Raw genomic sequence first — 21,159 nt, forward strand, 5'->3', positions numbered from 1 at the left:
AGGGGACATCAAAATCAAGGGAAGTGGGGGCAAGGAGAGACAAGGGAAGGGGGGGGGGGGGGATGATGGAATATCTACCAAAATATCTATCGCAATACCTAAATACCTACCGAACTACCTTACCGCCGTGTCTAGGTACCTACCTGTCGAATTTCTGTTCTTTTATGTTATGTTTATCAGTGCCAATCAATAATCTCGTGTTTTTGAGATTGTCGAGTTGAGGTTTACTTAGTATTCTATGTAGATACCTGATTGAATTTTATGGGTTGTTTTATCTATCTATTTAGTTATGTGTCTTCGTGACTGTGTATCTATAGGTAGAAGATAGTAGTCTGGGTAAAACATTCTGTCTTGGTAGGTTAACGACAGATCTACGGCACAATCAAATCCCTTTAAGCAGACAGCAGTGATCGCATAATTCGTTCAATTCATATTCTCGCAATAGCGGTAAGGTCTGACTGGGTATCCACCATGACAGAACTCAGGATTCAGGATTCAGGATTCGATATCAGGAAAGAAAAGCAAAAGAATGAGCAACATTGGAACCAAACAGTGCCAGAAGGCACCATACATGCATAACATCAGACATTAACAATGAACAGCCAAGCCTCTTGGGCAGGAAGCAACGAAAATAAGGGGAAGGGTAATCTTAAGTGACCAAAAATATGATATGATGTAGGCTCATGTGCCTTAGTCACCACCGAACGCCATCGCTAAAAAAACAGGACATGAAAAGATGGATGAAAAAAAGAAAGAATTGTCACGTAGACAGAATGTTTTCAAACAGATCAAAGGAACTCATCAGGCATTATTCGCACTGGAGTCTTGTTCCTTGTCGGTCGACTCCTCCGCCGATGGCTTGGGCTTGACACCCAAGGCGATCAAATCGGCGTTGAGGGCATCAGATCCGAAAAAGCCAGAATCCAGGAGATTTGAATCGGCATAATCAAAGATATCAAATTGAGAACTGTCGATGTTTTCTTTGCCCATCCCCGAATCGGAGAGGATCGCGCTGATCAGGTCCGCATTCTGGTCTTCGTCCGATCCGGGCGAGAGCCAGTCGGCCCAGTTGCTGCTGGATGGACCTTTGGACGCCTCAAAAGCAAACAGGGAATCGGTATGCACCGCCGATGCCGTATCCTCGGAGAAAATATCAACAATACTGTTCATCCCCTCGAATGCTTCGGTCCCGAACGCGTCGTCCGGCAGAGAAGACAGATCGGGCATCTGCGAGCGAGACTGCTTGGGCGTTCGGCCCTGACGCGGGGTGGACGACGCCGGGCTGCTCTGAATGCGCTGCAATCTCTGCGCAGTCAGCTTGGTCGGTGACAGATCCGATCCAATGTCCCTGCGTGCTTTCGACGACGAAGGCGAGTTGTACGGCAGGGAAAGACGCTTTTCACTCAGAACGCCTGCGCGAGGATTGCGTCTTCTGGGGGTAGGGCTGGTAGGCAGATCAAACCCAAAGGAGGGACTCTCAAACAGGCGATCCAGGTTAGCCGAGTTGCTGCCGCCGCCGTTTTCTTTGTCCTGAGAACGCTTGTCTGATTCACGAGACGCGATGCGAGGGCTGCGTCGCGGGCTGTTCAGAGCTGACTCGCCTAAAGCCTTCAAAGGCCCTCCCTCATTTTGGGAGTTAGGAAACAGTACTCTCCTCACGGGCTTGGGAGTAATAGTTTTCTCACCCAGCGCTGCAGAACTGTGATTTTCAAGATTCCGAGCTGGACTAGACTGAATGGCCCGACGAAGTGCGCCCACCGCATTCTGCTCTTGCCAGCGATTTCCCGAAGTGTCCGTGGATTTTCGGGGCTCTAGGCTGGTGGCTCGGCGCCGCTTCGAGGGCAGCTCTTCGACGTCGTCGTCGTCGTCATCATCATCATCATCATCATTCTCCTGGGTGTTTTTCTCGGTGCTGCCAGTCTTCTTGTTGCTATCATTCTCTGCGCGTGGGGTCGCGGGATCTTCGTTCGCCGGCGTCGAGGCATCAGAGGCTCCAGGAGAGGATCCGTCCGTTTTGCCGGATTCGGATTTGCGGCTTCTGGTCGCCGTACCATTGGTCGAGAGGGGGCCACCAGTCTTGCGGTTCCTTGGGGGGCGCTTCCTTTTGTTGTTGGAGCCCTTGTTCCACTTGTTTTCCGGGCGCATGCACTTGAATTTATGAAGCCATAGTCCACAAGCTTTTTTTCTCGAGTCAGTACCAAAAGAGCCAAAGTCGACAAGCACGAAACAAGTTAGTAGCACTTACGGTTACAAAGAAGGACTTGAACAAAATCCTTGTCGGCGTCCACCAAGCTCTTCTTGTAAATTTTGAACTTCGTGACCGTGTCTTGGTCATCTCTCTTAAGCGACTGCCAGAAGAAGATGACCGGGTCTTTGGTGAGTTCGTTGGCTTCCTGCTCGCTGCCCTCGATTTCCTTGGACCAAGCCCTGCGCCAAGTAGGCGTCTCAATCACGCCGCAGTTCTCACAGAAAGGGGGTGCTTGACCGTCGCGGATACACCTGTCTAGGCGAGCTTGCACCTGCTTGAGTCGTCTGGCTCCGGCTCCACTGCGAATCTTCCTATCCTCAACAGCCCCGGGTTGTGCAGCTGGGGTCTCGGCGGTAGGGATATCACTCATTGGACCGTTCCAGGACTGGGAGTTCTGTCCTTGGGAGTGGTTGTTGTTGGCATTGGAGGGCATGGCGGGGTCACTGGCGGGTATCGCACTGATAAGCTGTTCCAGCTCGCTCTGTGAAATGGGAGCAGGGGCCAGAGGCTTAGGTGCCTGCCGGAAACTCGCCCGCGAAGACGGTCTCGAGCCTGCAGCACTGGCAGGGGGGCGAGGAAGTGCAGAGATGGTGTCCTTTGAGAAATTCTCTGGGTGACTGTTTTCGTTTTGAGTTTCAACATTCGGCGGTGCGCTCGCGGGGGAGCTAGCTTGCACAGCCTGGCGAACGGTTCGTTTTTCTTTCGGTGCGCTTTTAGATGCTGACGGTACGAATTCGTCCAATGGTGTACCAATATCATCGTCCATAAGTTCGTCGATACCCCCACTCATGAAACCAGAGTCGGGATCAGTGATCATCGGTGGAAGTACGGGACTCGAACGGTTTGGGAATCCACAATCTAGAACGGGAGGGGACGAAGGCATGCTGAACGAAGGCTCAAAGAGACCCTGGTACCGGGATTCCTCTGGAGAGTGCGAGGGTGGCTCGAATGGAGTCTGGTCGTCGCTCGTAGGATAAGGCGATGTGTAATGGCCCGTACTCTGAACGGACGATTCGCGCAAAAGACTCGGAGGCGGACGCGATCGACGGGGGAAATCGTTTGCACCGGAGATAGGAGTGGGAGGGCGCACGGGCTCCTCATTCGAGTTTTGAGCAGCCGCGATGGAAGGGTTGATTGGGGTGGGACGGTGAATTCGAACAGAGGCGGCCGTGCTGGCAGCCACCCGTAGAGAGCTGGGCTGTCTTTCGATGTTGAGTTCAGGCTTGCCAGGCCCATCCGCTCGGTACAACTTGGCCCGCTTGCGAGGTTGAGATTCCGTGGATTCTTCACAGCTACCGTAGCCCGATTGAATGGATCCTCGGCGGCTGGTATAGCGTGCATGGGCAGCGAAGTCCGCATCACGCATAGAAGCGCTAGACGAAGGACGAATCATATCTCCCTGCCTTTCCGTCTGGTGCACGGGATGTTGGTCCTGTTGGAACGATGGATGTTGTTGGCCGAGGGGGGTAGAGACCCTGCTCATCGGCGCCACGGCGGATTGTGTGGGCGAGACTGATCGGTAGGATCCGTTCGTAGCAACCGGAAATTCTCTTGGGGTAGACCCCTCGCTCAGAAGCTGGTGGAAGCGTTCAATTCCAGAGTGATTCATGGGCGATGACTCCCGGCCCGAGGCAGCCATCATATTCGAATTTTGGCGGATAAAGTTGTTCCAAGATTGTGTGTCAATATCCCGCGGCATGTTGCTAATTTCCCGATACTTCTGCATGCTGTCGAGGTACTCGCTCTGCATGACCGAGGGGACCGGTACCAGCCGCAGTTTGACCTCAAGAGTCTCCTGAGCACCCTTCGAGAACAGACCGAGCACATTTTTGCATACTCGGCCCGTTACCATCGTCTGCGATTGATGTGCGGGTGCGTTGGGCGTGGGGGAGGCGGAGGCTAGAAGCCATGATAGCATGCCTTGTCCGACCAGGGGCGTCTCATATTCCGAGTAGTCGTAAGCATATACCGTGTAATCCTGTCCTAGTTGGGCCACCAATTCCGGACTAAGTAAATGAGACGTAGATTAGCACCAATTCCCCTCCATACTAACCAAGCGCACAGACAAGGGGACAAACCTAGCGGAGACAATGGCTTGAATACACGTTTTCAACTCGATCACCCCGACATGTGTTTTCTCGTCCAGAGCGGCGGTCTGAATGTCGAGGAGATGGGGCCATCGAGCCAAGCAATTCGTCTTACTGGCATCGTCGAACGTATAAAGCACCTTCACTACAGGTTGTAAGACTCAATGGTTAGCGAATCTATCCAGACAGGAGGGAGAAAAAAAAAATTTCGACGCCTGGACACTCACGCCTCATAGGCCGGACGGAAATTCCGTCCTGAGATTCCATGCCACCAGATATCGGATTTTCACCATAAGCAAAAAAGGGTAGTCGAAGGTATCCAGAAAAAGATCGGTCGAGGTGGTGGTTAATAATGGATCGTGGGAGAAGAGTTGACCGAGATTTGTCGAAACCTTGTAGAGCCGAGAGATTTCAAGCAAGGCACAAAATCCGTACGTATTGACCAGTCAGATCGATCTAATCAGCCGATGCGTCGACCGGGAGAATGCACCGGTATGTATGTCACAGGTCGCGCGGGGAAATGGTCCAGTTGGAATGCCAGGGCGGGACGTGGAAAGGGAGGGCGCGGTGAAGGTCGTAGAGGGGCTGAGGGAGTGAAAGAAAAAAGGTTAAAAGAGAGAAATCAAGGAGGAGAGGAAGCAAAGAAGGGAGAACAACCTGCCTCCAGCTCCAATGAGGATTGAAGTAGGAGTGCAGCGTGGATGTTGAGGTTGGGGGGAAGGGAAGAGGAGGGAAGAAGGAACGCCTTGCATTTAGTAGGCGGGAAGCGAAGCTCGAGAAGATCGGCCCCGAGAAGCGTGTCGCACGCGACGTGACGCAGCCAATCGCGACCTCGGGAAAAATGCGCTCGCAAACACGGCAAACACGCGTGCCACGTGACCCCGCGGGTGCCAAGAAACCGAGAGCCGCGAGCAAAGCTGGCAGTCGACTATGATATCCCGTCCAAGTCGAGTTTGTCCTTCAGCAAGTTATCCCCTCTCCCTTCTTATATCCGCCCACCATGTCTACCGATCCAAAGATCCAGTACGTTACCCCTCCTTTTGTCCTTTTATACTTTCATCCGATTTGTCGCCTATGACTCATCGATCCTGTCGTCGAGAGCGAACCGTCGAACTGCCTCGCTAACTTGGTACCACAGAGACCTGCTCAACAAGCCTAAGAGCGAGCTCACGTACGTGCTATCTCCCCCATCTCGCCATCCCACTCGACTCCTTTCATCCATCTCTATCTCTTCTGGAAGCTTTGATACCCGTCGGGAAGCATCACATGATTGCATCATCCCACCTTTTCTTCCTTCTAACCCAGAAGACGCCTTTCTTCACCTCACCCACGCCGACCCTTCTCGTCGCATAGCTCAAACCAGCTAACCCAGACCCCTCCCCGCACAATAGTGAATATGAAGTTTCTCTCGTCGAGGAACACGAGCTCACGTCCGGGCCGCTCTCTCTTCTCCAGACCGCGACGCGCACACACACCCAGGTGCTGATCTCGTGCCGAAACAACCGCAAGGTAAATGCGCTCTCTGCACCGACCTCCCCTCTCCGTCTGTCTTTCTTGGAAAATCCGGCTTAGTCACATCTCGACGGAATTCCCGGGAATCCATCATCATTCGCTGACACTTTCATCTACAGCTCCTCGCTCGAGTCAAGGCCTTCGACCGCCACTGCAACATGGTACTAGAGAACGTGAAGGAGATGTGGACGGAGAAGCCCAAGGGCGGAAAGGGCAAGGGCGTGAACAAGGATCGCTTCATCAGTAAGATGTGAGTATCTCACCTATCCCATCCATCCCACCACCATGACGATGCGATCAGCTCATCTAACTTACTCCACACTAGGTTCTTGCGTGGCGATTCGGTCATCCTGGTCCTGCTCAGCTGAACAAGATCCCACCATCTCATTCATGTGACATGCGCAATCTGTTGGGGATACTCGGTCTGATGTCGGTCTTGGCTGTCTGCTCTGTTCTGCTCCGGAAAGGCCGCAAAGGACTCGAATATATCTCTGAACGATTGACATCGATATACCCCTCTTCTGCGAATTCCGAGGTTAATTTCTTTCCCCTTCTTTCCTATCTTCTTCGATGATGAGGAAAAGAAGGGATTCGATTAATATTAACTAAAGGGGACAAGAGCCCTACACGCTTGTCCTTCCATCTATCGATATCAACCTAGCAAGCAGCCTGGACCGGGAATTTTATTTCACCCGATCTTGATTCCCGTGTGGCTTCTTGCTTCTTCTCCCCATCAATTCTCGACATTTTCATCTGTTTTTATATCATGAAAGGGGGCACAACGGGCGTTTTCTTTTTCTGTCAACTTTTGGTCAGTCGTCGAAATTAGAAAAATGGTAGTAGGTAGAGAGTGCATGAGAATGAACTTTGTGTACTCGATAATACCTCGAAACGAAATGTAATAATACTTTTCGCAGAACTGACACTAAAATCAATGGACAAAAACGAGGGATAAGAAATTAAAAGTTGATGAAAGACAGATAACCAGATGAAGGTAGTAAATGTTGAATAAAATTATTTTAATTTTAATTTGCCAGGCTATATAAGTCGAACCACCAAAAGTAAGAAAGAGCGCAATCAAACAAAGCTAAATCCACAAACAACATGAAATATTATTGACCACCCTCATAAATCACCCAAAAGATGTCATGAACGTCATCAAATTAATAAGAGTGAAAGAAGAAACACCACCAGATGCAATATATACCGCCGAATAAAGAGAGAATTAATGAGTCCCGAATAGAGATAGCTCGTGAAGCCAGGCAGGTTAGATGTTTTAAGCAGCATCGGCAATGCCGGCCAGGAACTCGCTGAGTCCGTAAGCACCGGGGTCAGGGATCTTGCCGACCCATTCGGCCTCGCCACCGACGTAGACGGAGCGGCCCAGGCTGGCCTTCATGCTCTTAGTCGATTCGGTGCCCTCGTGCGAGGCCTTGGCGGCGGCGCGGACATCCTTGGTCTCGAGGAGGGTGTTGCAGAAGGGGACCAGGGCGTCGACCAAGGTACGGTCGCCGGGCTGGGCAGGGGTGTATTTCGAAAGAGCCTTGACAGAGTGGGCGAGGGCCTTGGCCCAGACCTCTGCGGTGGCGGGAGTAGGCGAGCCGGTGTCCTGTTCGCGAAGACCGTGGGCGAGGGCGTTCAGGAAGATCGCGTAGATAGCTCCCGAAGTGCCGTCCATGGTGTTCTCAACGACCGTGACGATGCGGTTCACAGCGTGGACTACGTCATCGGTAAAGTTCGACGAGGGGTCGTCGAGGAGGGCCTGGATGGCCTCTGCGCCACGCTTCAGGCCGACACCGCAGTCACCGTCTCCGACAATGGTGTCATAGCGAGTGACCAAAGCCTCGGCGTCGATGACGCGCTTGAGACCGGAGCTGAGGACCTTCTTGAGAACAGGTACATCCACTGTTTGAAAAGGTTAGAATACGATTCAGAAAAGGATAGGCTCAAGAACATACACTTCAGGTTGCTGGGCACGTTTAACGCATGCTGCGTCTCCTTGAGTTTCACAGGAGCATCAGTTCGGTGAGTGGCCCAGGTAGACGAAGGGATAGGAGCAGACCAGCCCACTGCCTCGGCAGGAGCGTCAAGGAGCTCCAAGAACGACTTGCCGGCACCGAGTCCGGTGTCTGCCAGCTTCAGAAGAGAGATGCTGAAGCCCAGCCCGTTCAAGCTGGTCAAGAAAGTTCCCTGGATGACTCGGATGGGTTTGATGTCGTGGTCCCGCGCGAGCTGACGGTAGACCTCATCGGTGATACCCGCGAGCTCCAGGGGGCTGACACCACCCAGGTTGTTGATCAACAGGACGAATTCATCCCCGGGCTGATGAGTGAGGAAGGCGCGGTCGGGATCGTTGTGGTCCAGGATTTGAAAGATCATAGTCTGGACTAGCTCCGGGAGTTCGGCCTTGACACGGTGAGATCCCGGTTCGTTGTGAATACCCATTCCGACCTCGACTTCACCATCGGGGATCAAGTCCTCGGGCATAACTCTGCCGGGGATGTGGACATGCTCCAGCGAAGAGCCTACGGAGGCAAGGTGGCTATTTGCTAGCTGAGCGGTGGCGTAAACCTCTTCTAGGGAAGCACTGGGGTTTTGTCAGCGTCACGAACTTCCAACCTTCCAAATCATATGGTTCCACTCACCCAGCCTCTGCCAAAGCACTGACGATCTTCAAGACGAGAATACCACCGCCAATACCACGGCGGCCGACCTTTCCGCCCTTCGCCTTGCCGACACCAGCGTCGTCGTTGATGGCGAAGAACTCGGTCTTGATGCCCGCAGCTCGGGCCTTCTCGGCTGCCATACCGAAGTTCAACACATCGCCCGTGTAGTTCATGGGGATGATCAGGACACCCTTCTCGTTGTCGACGCAATCCAAGACCGCCTTGCGGATTTGCTCCGCAGAGGGGGAGGCGAAGATGGTACCGGCGGCGGATGCATCCAGGAAGCCTTGACCGACGTAGCCAGCAAAGGCCGGCTCGTGACCAGAACCTCCGCCGGAAACGATGGCAACCTTAGATTTCTTGATAGACTCGGGGCGGCGGAAAATGATCTTGTTTTCAGGGTCAAATGCCAGAGACGGGTTCGTCAAAGTGAGCGAGTGCAATGCGGTAAGGACCAGATGGGTCGGGTCCGAGAAAAAGTGTTTGGCTAAAGAGTTGGCATTAGTGTACGCCGTAATGCAGGAGGTCTGGGGTTTGGGTATGTGGGGAATATCCGAGTTTCGCCAGGATATATGGGTCTGATCGCAAGTGTGGATAATCCCGAGGAAAATGAACACCAGACGGGGGATCAACGACGAGCCAGAAGATCCTTAATCCCCATAGAAAGAATGGGGCAAAAAAAGAAAAAAGGAAAAAAAAAAAAAAAATCAAGGAAGAACAGTCTGACGTACTCTGCATTATGAAGCAACGGTTGCGCAATAGTCTCAGCAAACAACTAGGTTCAATCGCTCAAATCCGGATTGGACGCACGAACAGTCGAGCCGTCTTGAGGGTGGGGAAGTGTTCGATTGCTTTCCAGTGCGATTGCTCGCTCTTTATGTAGACACACGCACAGGGATGGTTATCGTTGAGAACCAAGACAACCGGGCAAGACTTCTAGGCGAATTTGCCAAAGTAAGGAATCCGGGCTGATTCGCAAGGACTGCACCAGGTGATTCGTAAGTATAGCAATCGCTATCCAGTCCGTCCGAGGCGGGGAAAAAAGTGGAGAAGGCGATTGGTTTTACTGAAGTCGCGCATCTGTCAGTCCGGAGTGCAGGCAAAGGGGGGATGATCATTTCACTAATGGAACTCACAGGGAACCTGACAGGCGAGATCGATTGGATGGAAGTTCTCCCGTGAGGGTTTTCCGATGATTGGTTTAGAGTCCCTTTGAGTCTCGTTTGCAGTATAGATGGAAAAGAGTCCGACAGGATTATCCGACTTCGGATGAACTATATCGAGAGGAAGGCAAGCCGAGGAAGCTGAGGGACGGATGGCCCAGTGGAAGGGAAGGAAGGATAAGAGGGAAAGAGTTATAGGATTCGGATGAGCAGGAAGGCGAGCAAGCCCCCGGATAAATACTTTCAATCTAGGCGGCCGCTGAGTTCACCATTTGGTGACGGTCTAGGCAATCCGGTTTTCCCATGCTTCAATGGATTTTTTTTTTTTTTTTTTTTTTTTTTGCTGCTCACATGGACAACATCCTGAGAGACCCATCGCCTGGATAGGCAAGTGGGCATCCGGCAAGTAAGGTACCGTATGGACGAAGGTACATGGGACGTGCATGGAGCATGGACTGACTGGTATGTGGACTGTCCAGAGTAGACTGTCGACTGTAGACTGTATACTCCCCGTGGGCCGCGGGTCTGGAACCGGGGGAAATTCTGGAAGCGTGGGCGCTTCGGCTTACCATCTGCGGGAATCCCGCTTAGAACCTCTGATTTGGGACTTTCTTTTGGGTATTGCTACATCCCTCCATCTGAGATCACTATCGGCCGGACTCGCGGACGCTCGGTCTCGGTCGAAAGAAAATAAAGTCTATAGCTAAAATGATCCGAGATAATATTATCTATCTACATGCCTGCCCAAAAGATGTCCGCCACCTACTCCATGCAGCATTGCAGAAAGGGGGGAACTTATCGATAGCGCATGCCACGGATATGCCCTGCCCCATGGGAAACCTTCCGAATTCGTACGGTGTTCTGAACCCTCGAGAAGTTAGGGCACTAGACAACTATCTGATGCATTCATCTATTGGTGGTTTTTTTTTCTTCTGGAAACCCCAGCCGTGGTACTACTATCTAATAGTATCTATGTACATGTCGATCACTAAGGGATAACCATTGTGTACCTTCATCAAGCTGCACAGGTGGCTCCGCCGGCTCAGCTGACAATTCCAGCTTTTCCGTTGGGATCCATTGGAAGTTTAATACGTGCATCCTGCAGAGCTGCAATTGAGCTGTCGGATGGGTCAGTACCTACACCGTGTAGACGGGATCCAGTGTGTGTAGGGAGTATGTATGTCGGTATGTCGGTATGTCGGTCGAGAGGTACCTGGAACCCTGAATGGTTGCCACTGGAGTGTTGTTGAGGGTGTGTGTTGCCATTGGGAATCCAGGCACTGCGCCGTGCAGCTGCATACATATGATTTATAGACTCTACCGTCTCCGTCGGTAACTTAGCCGCGTAACTGCTATCACGTCCATACCGCTGTGCTGGCCAAATAAAAAATAGCAAAGAAAAATTTCCTCACTACATATTTGTGTGATTGGCAGCAGAATAATTCCGCAATCGATCCTTACTGACCAGAGAAGGCACAAACAACAAGGGGGGTACGTACGACTGTTCCAGATAGAAGCGAGAAAGGGAACCGAAGTACCGTCATAGGTATCCCAACAGAATGAGGATCATGGGACCTTAGAAAAAAAAGGCTTCTCCGCTGTCAGATCTTAGCGGGGAACCACTTTTTTTTGAAACCAATTTCCACGGGTTCCAGGCCAGCTCCCCGGTCGACCCTCGAACAGGGAGCTAAACAGGGAGCTACCTTGCTAATAAAGGAGCGTACGTACACCGTACACAGTAATCGTAGTTCTATTTCCAATCTCCAGGCCTAGCTAACGTGTAGAACATACAGCTGTAGGGATCGTCTCATATCGATTATTGGGATTGCCATCCACGTGAGACCCGGATTCGCCCCCCAATCCAGACCGTTTCGTCTTCCTTCCGCATTCCCCGTCCCTTTCTTTTCTTGGCCCCGGGGAATTTTTACTCTCTTGTTGATTTTCTTACCCGTTCCGGCGATATTACACCTACACCCACCTGCCTTACACCGTACAGTCAGACATCGGACAGAGTGTTGTTCCATCTTTTCTCTGCCGAGTTGTCCGTCGACTTTCTCGGGCGAGTGCTCTGCCCCTGCCTGTCCATACCTACTTTCCCGCCGGGAGTCATGATGCATGCATTGATACCTACCACCTACCACCTACCTACCTACCTACTCCCATAATATGGTCAACGATTAGTTAATAATTTGATTTATGATTTCCTGGGTTTGATGGGTCGATTCATTGAGTGGTTTGCTTGCTCCACTGGATTTAGTTAGGCAATCAGGTATCAATGACTATTCAATTCATTCACGAGACCTACTGCGGAGCCCTCCGTACTCCCTACTCCTAGCTGACTACTCCATACAAATGAACTATTCCGTGAGAACCGGTAGGTAGAACCTGGAACCTTTGGTGGGGTCGCGGAGTTGTCTCGATTCCTCCGCTTCTGCTACTGTAGGCTAGAGAATCATGGGAACAGGAAAAGTACGATGGGTGGGTAACGAACTAACGAACGAACGAATCAAATAAGTAAAATAGTTGCTTCCTAAGCCAACGATCCGTCGTTAGTTCATCATGCCATATGGCGGCTACATTATTGCAAACAAGAAAGTGAAACTAAAAACTAAAGGTACGACCTAGTTACTCCGTATGTGATCGTCACGTCGGCCTCCCAAAGTACCCAGTGGACAAGTCAAGCAGTCTTATAAACACGTTATGCCACATATTGGTACCGATTCCCTTCTTCCCGCTCCATGTAGTCTTTTTCGATCAACCTGGTTGCTGCAGTCAGTAAACGTGGCCTCGCGTTGCTAGATCAAAAAACGAGGAAAACACCTACTTCTCGATATTCTTCTTGATATCTGCAGGCTCTAACACGCCACGGCTTCGGGTAGCCTTGATCACCTCGGCCACCAATTCCGCATGCGTAATGGTCTTGCGACTCTTCATGATTCGGACGATCGCTGCTTGGGTCTCGTAATGCCGGTCGGCCGCCACGCGCTCGTGTGTTGTCTTGTTCTCCTCCTTGGTCTCTTTCAACTGGATCTGATTGATCTTGATCCGCATCTTCGGGTCGGTAAACCCGGCATTGTATGAAAATTCGTCTGTCGTGTTGACCTCCCGGCCTTTCGGCTTCTTGCTGAGCACTCGGTACTTGGCGCATGCCAACGATTGAAGCGTCCGTTTGAGTTCTTGGTCGGCTAGAAGAAAGAATATCTGTCAGTAAATGCTTACAAGGAACTCGAGGAAGGAAGACTGACATAGTTTGGTTGCTTCCTGAATCTGAGAATAGCTGAGCGTCCCGCCTTCGAGGAGATCGTTGAACAGCAACAACACGATCGCCTGGAATGAACTGACAACCAATTCCTTGTCTCCTTTGGGAAACCTGGCCCGCAGCTGACAATGGGCCAATTGATGTTTCCAGTGAAGCTTGCGCCCATTATACTTGCCATGGTAGAATTTCTCAAAGTCGGTGGTAGCCGTTGCGATCTCGGGCGGTATCCGCACCTGAACATCCGGGTATGTCGGCCATGCTGAAGCTGACAGCACGCTGACGCTAAGGTCGACTGGTAGTCGGTGTTGACGTTCACGCTGAATAGAACTGTATGCCCCCATCTCATCGCGCGCTACATCCATATCCTTGAACATGGACTCCAGATTATGAGTGAAACTGGACCCGCATTCTATTTATCAGTGTTAGCCTTCATCATAACACTTGAACGCATTCAAGAACGTCACGGTACTTACCTGTCTTAAGTCGTGCCAACATGCTCTTTTCGGCATCGTCGCTGGCACTCCGACCCATGAGCAGGCGACGGGCGAGATCATTCTTGTAGAAGGCCTCAAAGACCGCCTTTCCATGCACGAAACGGAACAGGTTGAGAACCTGGTCAAGTTGTCGATCGATCTCGGCATCTTCGTCCGCAAGTGGCATATCCTCAGCCTTTCTCCCGGGTGCCAATTTCCATCCGCCCTTTAGTAGTCTGTCTACGTATTTGGCGATCATCTCGCCGGTCTTTGGATTGTCGGTCCCCCCGGTTGCCTGGGACTTTCTTCCCTTGTTCATAAATGTCTCGAAGGCTTCGCGGAGACCATGACCTAGCTCCTCTTTTCGATGGAAAGAGTGAATCCAAGTTTCGTCGAGTTGCTGTTTGAACTCGAGCAGGCGAGCAACCATTTCCGCGTCTTTCTCCTCATCGAAAACAATCAAACCACCTTCTTCAACGATGAAGCTGGTGAACGCTGTTTTCAGTTTCGCGCCAAGATCTTTCCGTTCGAGGAGAGAATAGAGTTTCTCTAGAGCAATCTTGTTCCCCGTCCGTAGCAAGCCAAGGATGTCAGCTTGATTGAGGAGGACTGATTGCTGATCCAGCACTAGCGTTTGATCCAGAAGTTCAGACAACTTTTGCTTGGTGCTTCGATTGAGCGAAAATAGCTCACACCGGGTGACCTCTCGTTCAATCAAATTATGGCTATTTGCGGCAAATGTGGCGAGGTATCCCGATGCTTCCTGCTGGGCCCATGATGCGAAATACTTCTTCGACTCGGAAATGAGGAGAGGCTCAAAGCCATCCGCATAAACGTCGAGACCGTGGAACAGTTCGATCGCTTTCCGAAGTAATGACGAGTCCGCCATGATGCTCGAATCTCCATCGCGGTCGGCTCTAATTAGATCACAGGCACCTTGTGAAATTTTCGCTTTCAGTGCTGGGTCGGAATATACGTGGTTTCGGAATTGGATAAGACCCATTTCGCGGATAACGGGATAGTCTTTGGAGTGAAGAAGAAATGATTGATCGAGGTAGTAGAAGATCCACCGAACGGTAACCTAAAAAAACAAAGAAAGGAAGTGAGTTCAAATCAGACAGGCAGATGGAAGGGGAAGAACCGCATACCAGCTTGGATTGCCATGTTGCCCACGACTCAACTACCGCTCCTAACGCATCAATGTTATCGCCGCTCTCTGCTCTTGCCACCAGTGTATCGCGTAGCTTTCCAGACACATGACCTCGACATCGGTCTTGCAGCTGCTTGGCCAATTGAGCCGCTCGCCCTTGACGACACACGTTTTCTGCCCCTTTGTAAAGCTCTTCCAACGATACCTCAGGCTTTCCACCATTGAAGATCGCCGCCAGCGCCGCATCAAGTTGACTCCAGACCTTCTCGAAGTACGAATCTTGGTTGAATCGCGATCCTGTTCGAAGATTCTTTACAACCAGTTTTTTTGCGCCCGTGTGAGGTGTAAAGTTGCTCTGACGTGATGCTGTGTTGAATAATCGAGTTTTCGCAGCTCCACCAAGGGTATGTGACCCGGACGCAGCCTGTCCGAACGGTCCGCTGGTTCGAGATTCTTGGTTTGCGAAATTGTACATTCTGTCGGAAGAGGATGGAGTTTGTGGATTCGATGCAGATTGGACACCCGACGGGGAAGGCGATAATCGCGGACGCTTAGTTGTCAGGGACGACTGCCGGTGAGGATGAGGATGGTCTTGGTCGTAGGTGGTATGATTCTTGGACAGGAGCTCCGAGATAGTCGCTTGTTGATTGTGAGGATTCCGCGTAGTCTCCTCCTGGTCAGAAAGCTTCCTTTTACCGGTCGACTTGCGCTTGCCGCTCCTCTGCTCGGTGGCGCCTCTCGATGGCTGCGGCATGGACTCGGCTCTGCCCAGGGCGAGGACGGTGGAGAGCGCTCAGCGTCGAAAAGCTCCAGACGGCACTGAAGATCAACAGGTCATGGCAAAATTGGCTTGAGATTCGACGAAGCGCGATGAGTATGTTGCGCTAAGGGTAGCGGATGAAAGGAAGGGGTTGTGTGATGGGATGGTGCTGGCAAATGCGTCTTGACGATCAAAGGAGGGCAGGCACTCCGCAGTTGCATTGACGTTGGTCAGTCGGAGATAAGATAATACGTCCGTCTGCCGATTCTCCCCACTGAGTATATATAGGCAAACCAGCCAAATCTACAAAATACCAACAAATTGTAGATGGCTTCCAGAGTGTATTTAAATAATTATTCAATGATTTTTTTTTTTTTTTTTTTGGGTTAAATGCTTGTTTTATTTTCATCCTCGCAGGTCTAAATGTGAGGGTAGGTCGCCACAGCCTCTTAGCTAATTCATATGCATCATTTCCATAAACTCCCCCAAACGTTTGTAGATGTTTTATTCCATTTTTTTCAGGAGAAAAGATTGGCACCCATTTGCTCCTTTACTTCGACATCCTCAAACTAGAAATGATATCAGTCAAATGAGCAGTGGCATTGTTTGTGACGATACATACCTCTAGAAAATCCGTAGCAGCGATGAGCGCCATATACGACTTCGCCAGGTCACCGAGAGCGCTGTGATGATCTGGAGCGCCTGCACCTCCAATCTTGGCAACTCGTTTGAATATACCGACCATGCTTTGTCTGTTCTCGGCAAGGAAGGCCCGCGTTTGCTCCATCATCTGCTCGTTGTGAAGACCGCGCGAGAATACAGCGGAAACGATGACGCGGAGCACCGAGTGTAGAAGGTCATAGTACTTCCGAAGGGCATCAGGGTTATCAATGTCTGATATTGTCAGAGCCGGAGTCCTTCGTTCCATGGGAAAAGTGAATACGAACCAATACCGAGATCAGGATCAGCCGCGAACAGTCGCGAATCACGCACTGCCTGGAAAAGACCGGTTCCGAGAACTTGAATGGCGCCATTCTTAGTTTGGCAAAGTTGTTGGAGGAGAGACAACAAAGACTCGTAATATGATAACAGCAAGGGCGTATCTTGGATCCGGGGGTTAGCTATGTTTACGCTTGACTTGCATTTTTCATTTTGTTGCGGCATAGACTTACCACTGGCTTGGGCATTTTTAAGCTCAATTGGAAGCGTTCGAATAGCATCCAAGAATAGACTCAAGTAGTTCGACTGAGACATGGACTCTGCCAACGTAGATTCCTCTCGTTTGTCCAGGGCTGCCAAGAGGTTCAATAACAGAAGAGCCGACACACGGCATGTTTCTTGACCAGTATATGCATCGTCACATACGGCTTCGATCAGAGTCGGACCCGCTGCCCTGATGACCTGATAACTATGCTGTTTGGTGTCACCGTGTGCCGTTTCCGGGGTAATCACACGGGAGATGTAGTGCGAGCAGATGTTATAGAAGGTCTCTCGTAGGTGAACATTGCCGGCGGCGAGAATGATGCCCCGAACGCAGATTTGGAACAGTTGATGAAGCTTTTCATCGATGACATCTCCGCTTCGTTGGATAGGAGTTACGCTCGTCTCGGACGACTCCAGGTTACTGACCAGGGTCTCGGCAAGACGTGCCAATTCAATGGCCTCCGTGGAGTCTTCCTCCACAGCGGCGTCAAGCTTAGGGAGGATCAATTGGATTGAATGTAAGATAAAAGTCGATTTTTGTCCGCCTTCAATTTCAGAGCATGTGAGAATGGTTGTTATGAGCTCCGTCCAAGACTGAAGAGCTAGGTAGTGGTTGAAGATGATCTGCCGGGACTGATTGACCGATAGTATGTAGAGTGTCAAGTTTTCGGCCTCGGCTATGAATTGCTCCTCATCTGGAGTTCGCAGATGCGCGATTGAATGCAGTTCTTCCTTCCTGACTTGGATCAGCTCCTCCAGCTCGGCCATGTTGTAAATGACAAGTGAGTCATCAGCCTGTGCCTTGGCGCACGCCTCCACGCCGATATCTCTAAGAAGCACCAACTCAGGCGGAGGAAGCGGGTGTCTAATGTCCAGGTCCGCAAAGTCGAAGAGGTCGAAGACAGTAGGAGTCACAATACCCTCGCCCTTTTCTGAGACCGCATTTCCAAACAATGTTGCAAGGATGTCGCCTTGTAGAGTCGGAGAACCAAGTTTGGTGGCGGAGCGGATCTCTGTTGCAGCATAATTGTACAGATAGCTTCTGTATAGTAAGAATTCCGCAAGGGCAGTCGTTGATTTGGAAACCCAGAATTCTTCGGCCAAGATGGGTAACCCATCCCATGGGGTGTGTAGTCCAATTATGGGTTGGGTTGCGAGGGTATTGAGAAGAAAGCGGTTGGAACGCATTTCAGAAAGGGTGAAGTAGGATGAGAGCTTTGAGGACCACAGGTGTTTCAAAACTTCAAATCCCATACGCTTGAGGCGCACCATCCACGGTAAGATGTTCCCATTCATTTCATCGGGGTAGTTCTGCAGAAATTCGATAATGGCATGCAATAACGAAGCTTGCTGCGAGAAAAGCCCCGAGGGAGAAACATCCAGGATATTTCCCACACTGCGGAATCCGAGAAGTATGTGCGCTATCGTTGGCTGATCCGTGATTGTTCCCAAGCAGGAGTTTAGAAGCGCGAGCAGGCTCTCACGAATGATGTAACCAGCTGACTGTGCCCCAACTTCAAGTTCCCTGGCTTCAGGCTGCATTTGGGAGACAAGCGGGCGCGATACACTGTCAACATCCACTTCTGAACTCAGTACTTCAACTATTTTATTCGACGATCTCCACTTGGACAATTCAGGAGACGAAACCTTGTTCAGTTTCTTGGAGCTGGAGAGTTTCTCCAACAGCGCCATGGATGTGACAGTGAGTTGCTCGTGGCCGGTGCTGCAGTAGAGACATAAAGCGGGGATGATCGACAGATAGTTGAGGATACTGTCTTCAAATGCAGAAAGCGCAGAATTTGCTACATTGGTTCGGTTTCCTCCTGCCTGAGACTTGACCAATGGGCGAACAATATTGAAGTAGGTCGACTGGAGATCCATCATTAGGTCCATGACCTCGAGGCTGCGTACGACAGAAAGAACCAAGACCGAGTCAGCCGCAGACCTAGCAACATCTGCAATATCTTGATTAGCTGCTGCAAAGATCGATTTGATAACATCTTCATTAAAGAGCCACTCAGCCACCCGTGCGAACGGATGGAGCCGGGTGTAATTGACCAGCGATTGAGTTTTGAGTGTATTATCGGATGATATGCTGGGCTGACTGAGGACTGTAACAATGTTCTCGTTGAAGGATTTCAGACAAGTCACAACGAAGTCCAAACAATTGTAGGTGAGCATACGAACTTGACGTTCGTTGAGATCGGGGATTCGTCGCGATAATGCTCGACCGAGGACGAAATCAATGTAAGGCTCAATTCCCGGCATACGATAGGACGAGCCCAGAGATTCGGGGAAGGGAAGCGAGAGGTGGTTCTCCGCGGAGTCGGTGGTAGGAGACACGAGTGAATACACAAGGGTCACAAAGGCGTTGGCTTGGTCGAAACCCTCGCCAATCTTCTGGAAAGCTTGTTGCTCATGCCACACAAGAGGATTTGAGACCAAGGGAACTTTCCCATGGCCAGATGCGCTCATTGATCCACTGGAGATCCACTGATCGATCGAAAGCCACATCTCATTGCCGTTCGAAGCCGTCCGGTCAGTCATTAAGGCTGACAGAGTATCGAACACAGTCGCTCTGAGGTGAGTAGGTATGGGCCCACTTGATAAGGTCAATAATGTGGTGACAATGCTGAAGGAAGGATGGAGGAGCATCCAATCCCTGATCGCGACACTTTGCCGACACAAATGGCCCATCAGCCGTAGATAACAAGTCAACATCACCGGACTTTCTGGCTCACTCATGTCAGAGGGCTCGGACTTCCGGGCTCGTAGCATGGATTGCGAGGAAGACGGCTTTTCAGTGACCTTTGTCGCATAAAGCTGCAGCTCGGCAAACATCTGCGACCAATTCATAGATGTAGATCTCTTGAATTTAGTGGACATGAGTTTCTCTTCCTCAGAGAGGAATCTATGCGCCGCAGCAGCGTTTTCCTCTCCACTTGAAATAGAACACAGTAATTCACAGAACGCACTTACACGCGGTACAGTCTGTCGTTTCGAGGCCCATTGAAGGAAACCATACAAGTTTCCATCCGGGTCAGCCCAAAATTCCTGCGCAGCATCCGGACGTTGCTCAAATGCAAAGGCCATAACCACGAGGAAAGTCTCAAGATGAGTCCGAGCTTCGACTAGACCACGGTGGAGACTCGAAGTTAGACCGTCTCTAAGTGCGGTGATCTGATCCAATCTCTGAGAGTCTTCTTCCGACTTGAGCTTTCGAACTGCATCTGGCATATTCGCGATACACGATTCTGCGAATACCTCAAAATACTCCATCAACAGGGCCTTGAAGAATGCAGAGCAGGCATCCGTATCGAGCGTAGACGAAGCGCTTTCTTTTAATAACAAAGTCACTAGTTCGCTGCGAGCCGGATCCGCCCATTCTTCGTTGTTAACTCCGGAGCAGATGGCCAGCATTGTGTCTAATCCTCCATCGTCCAGCGCAGTCATGAACATTTTGGTGCGTTCTTCGACCTCCTTCGCGGGGTCAACGCCAGGAATTGGGGAGGATGGACCGTCAAAATCCCAGCCACTGTATACCGCAAGCCAGAGTGCAATGATCGATGAATGGAAAGTCGGAAGGCGCCAAGATTGGCCGTCTTTGGTGGACGTCACCTCCGTATGAAGTCCTCGCGCGTCTTTGTGTGAACCGGAGCTTTCAGGTGATCCATGCTGGACGAACGAGGAAACAATCGAAGGAATGTAATGCACCAGTAGGCTATCGAATCGATCCAGCTTTCTTAGGCGGGTTAAAAGTACGCGGAGATCTTCGGAACTGGTGTAAGGTCCTTTGAACAAGTAGCACAGGATTGCGCCCAGAGATTCATGTTGTTGCTGCAAGCTACTGCGCTGGTACTCAATAGCTTCCATAACCTCAAGATCTTCAGACTGGCCCACGATCGTGGCTTTCTGAATCTGTTCGCCAAGGAGAGTAATCCATTTCTCAATGTCTTCCATTGATGTCATGCATTTCCGCGTATACAGCGATGCGTTTCGCAAAGGACCGTCCTTTATCTCGACAACAAAAGCCAGAACCTCCTGCATAAGAGTCTGGTTCGCTTCCCGCTCGACTTCGAAGGATTCCTGGAAGATAAGGCGCAGGGAGTCGAGCAAGAAGTGCCGACGTTCGTGGAAACGCATAATCGCAGCGACGAGAGGGGATCGATCCAACGCTTGTGCATCTTCCTGTGCCTCTAAAAACAGCACTGCCGCTTCTACCTCATCGATATCCAGAGCATCTGCAAGCTGCAGAGCCCCTTCCTTGAATGCATCGTTGACCGAATATTCGACGTTGTTCACCGTTATTTTCCCTAGATTGTCGCAAACATGATCAGCAAGCTCCTTAGCCCCAGAAAAATCGGCCGTTCGGTGGGTTGAGGCTCAGTGTCGAATATACACACCAGAAATGACAATTTGACGACTGGAATTGTTTTTCCTGGGCCGATCGAGGAGTTTCCTGAAATCTTCAATGTGAGTCTCCAGCTCAATTCGGAGACGGTCGATGTTTACAAAAGAAGAGTTCGACAGAGCAGAAAGATCCTGGTATAGGCCACGAAGGCCAGCCAGAGTATCCTGGTCCTCCATGCTCAGCGATCGTGCGTGCTTTGGCGGGGGTCGCCGTGGAAGAGAAGGATG

The 21,159-nt window shown here is 50.9% G+C and overlaps 5 protein-coding genes across 5 annotated transcripts; 1 reads left to right on the top strand and 4 right to left on the bottom strand.

Annotated features, from left to right (window-relative positions):
• Positions 1–801: 801 nt before the first annotated feature.
• On the bottom strand, positions 802–4,602 carry KD926_003625 (putative GATA transcription factor (Ams2); the record flags this gene model as incomplete). Its single annotated transcript, XM_053097638.1, has 4 exons — positions 802–2,177; positions 2,246–4,254; positions 4,327–4,480; positions 4,563–4,602. The coding sequence occupies 4 exons, from the start codon at positions 4,600–4,602 to the stop codon at positions 802–804; spliced, it is 3,579 nt and encodes a 1,192-aa protein (XP_052958455.1).
• Positions 4,603–5,335: 733 nt separating this feature from the next.
• On the top strand, positions 5,336–6,215 carry KD926_003626 (small nuclear ribonucleoprotein Sm D2; the record flags this gene model as incomplete). The annotated part of the gene is made up of 5 exons (XM_053097639.1): positions 5,336–5,358; positions 5,474–5,506; positions 5,727–5,844; positions 5,967–6,097; positions 6,173–6,215. The coding sequence occupies 5 exons, from the start codon at positions 5,336–5,338 to the stop codon at positions 6,213–6,215; spliced, it is 348 nt and encodes a 115-aa protein (XP_052958456.1).
• A 908-nt stretch (positions 6,216–7,123) lies between these two features.
• On the bottom strand, positions 7,124–9,251 carry KD926_003627 (putative dihydroxyacetone kinase (DakA); the record flags this gene model as incomplete). Its single annotated transcript, XM_053097641.1, has 4 exons — positions 7,124–7,752; positions 7,806–8,434; positions 8,493–9,000; positions 9,245–9,251. The coding sequence occupies 4 exons, from the start codon at positions 9,249–9,251 to the stop codon at positions 7,124–7,126; spliced, it is 1,773 nt and encodes a 590-aa protein (XP_052958457.1).
• A 3,123-nt stretch (positions 9,252–12,374) lies between these two features.
• On the bottom strand, positions 12,375–15,312 carry KD926_003628 (cullin family protein; the record flags this gene model as incomplete). Its single annotated transcript, XM_053097642.1, has 5 exons — positions 12,375–12,435; positions 12,501–12,861; positions 12,922–13,344; positions 13,409–14,489; positions 14,557–15,312. The coding sequence occupies 5 exons, from the start codon at positions 15,310–15,312 to the stop codon at positions 12,375–12,377; spliced, it is 2,682 nt and encodes an 893-aa protein (XP_052958458.1).
• Positions 15,313–15,836: 524 nt separating this feature from the next.
• On the bottom strand, positions 15,837–21,108 carry KD926_003629 (nuclear pore complex Nup192/Nup205 family protein; the record flags this gene model as incomplete). Its single annotated transcript, XM_053097643.1, has 5 exons — positions 15,837–15,887; positions 15,941–16,212; positions 16,266–16,421; positions 16,491–20,834; positions 20,925–21,108. 5 exons carry the CDS (start codon positions 21,106–21,108, stop codon positions 15,837–15,839), a joined length of 5,007 nt encoding a protein of 1,668 aa, XP_052958459.1.
• Positions 21,109–21,159: the final 51 nt, after the last annotated feature.

Source organism: Aspergillus affinis (genome assembly GCF_023601865.1).
Source record: "Aspergillus affinis strain CMG 70 chromosome Unknown NODE_18_length_386147_cov_86_015627, whole genome shotgun sequence".
NCBI lineage: Eukaryota > Fungi > Ascomycota > Eurotiomycetes > Eurotiales > Aspergillaceae > Aspergillus > Aspergillus affinis.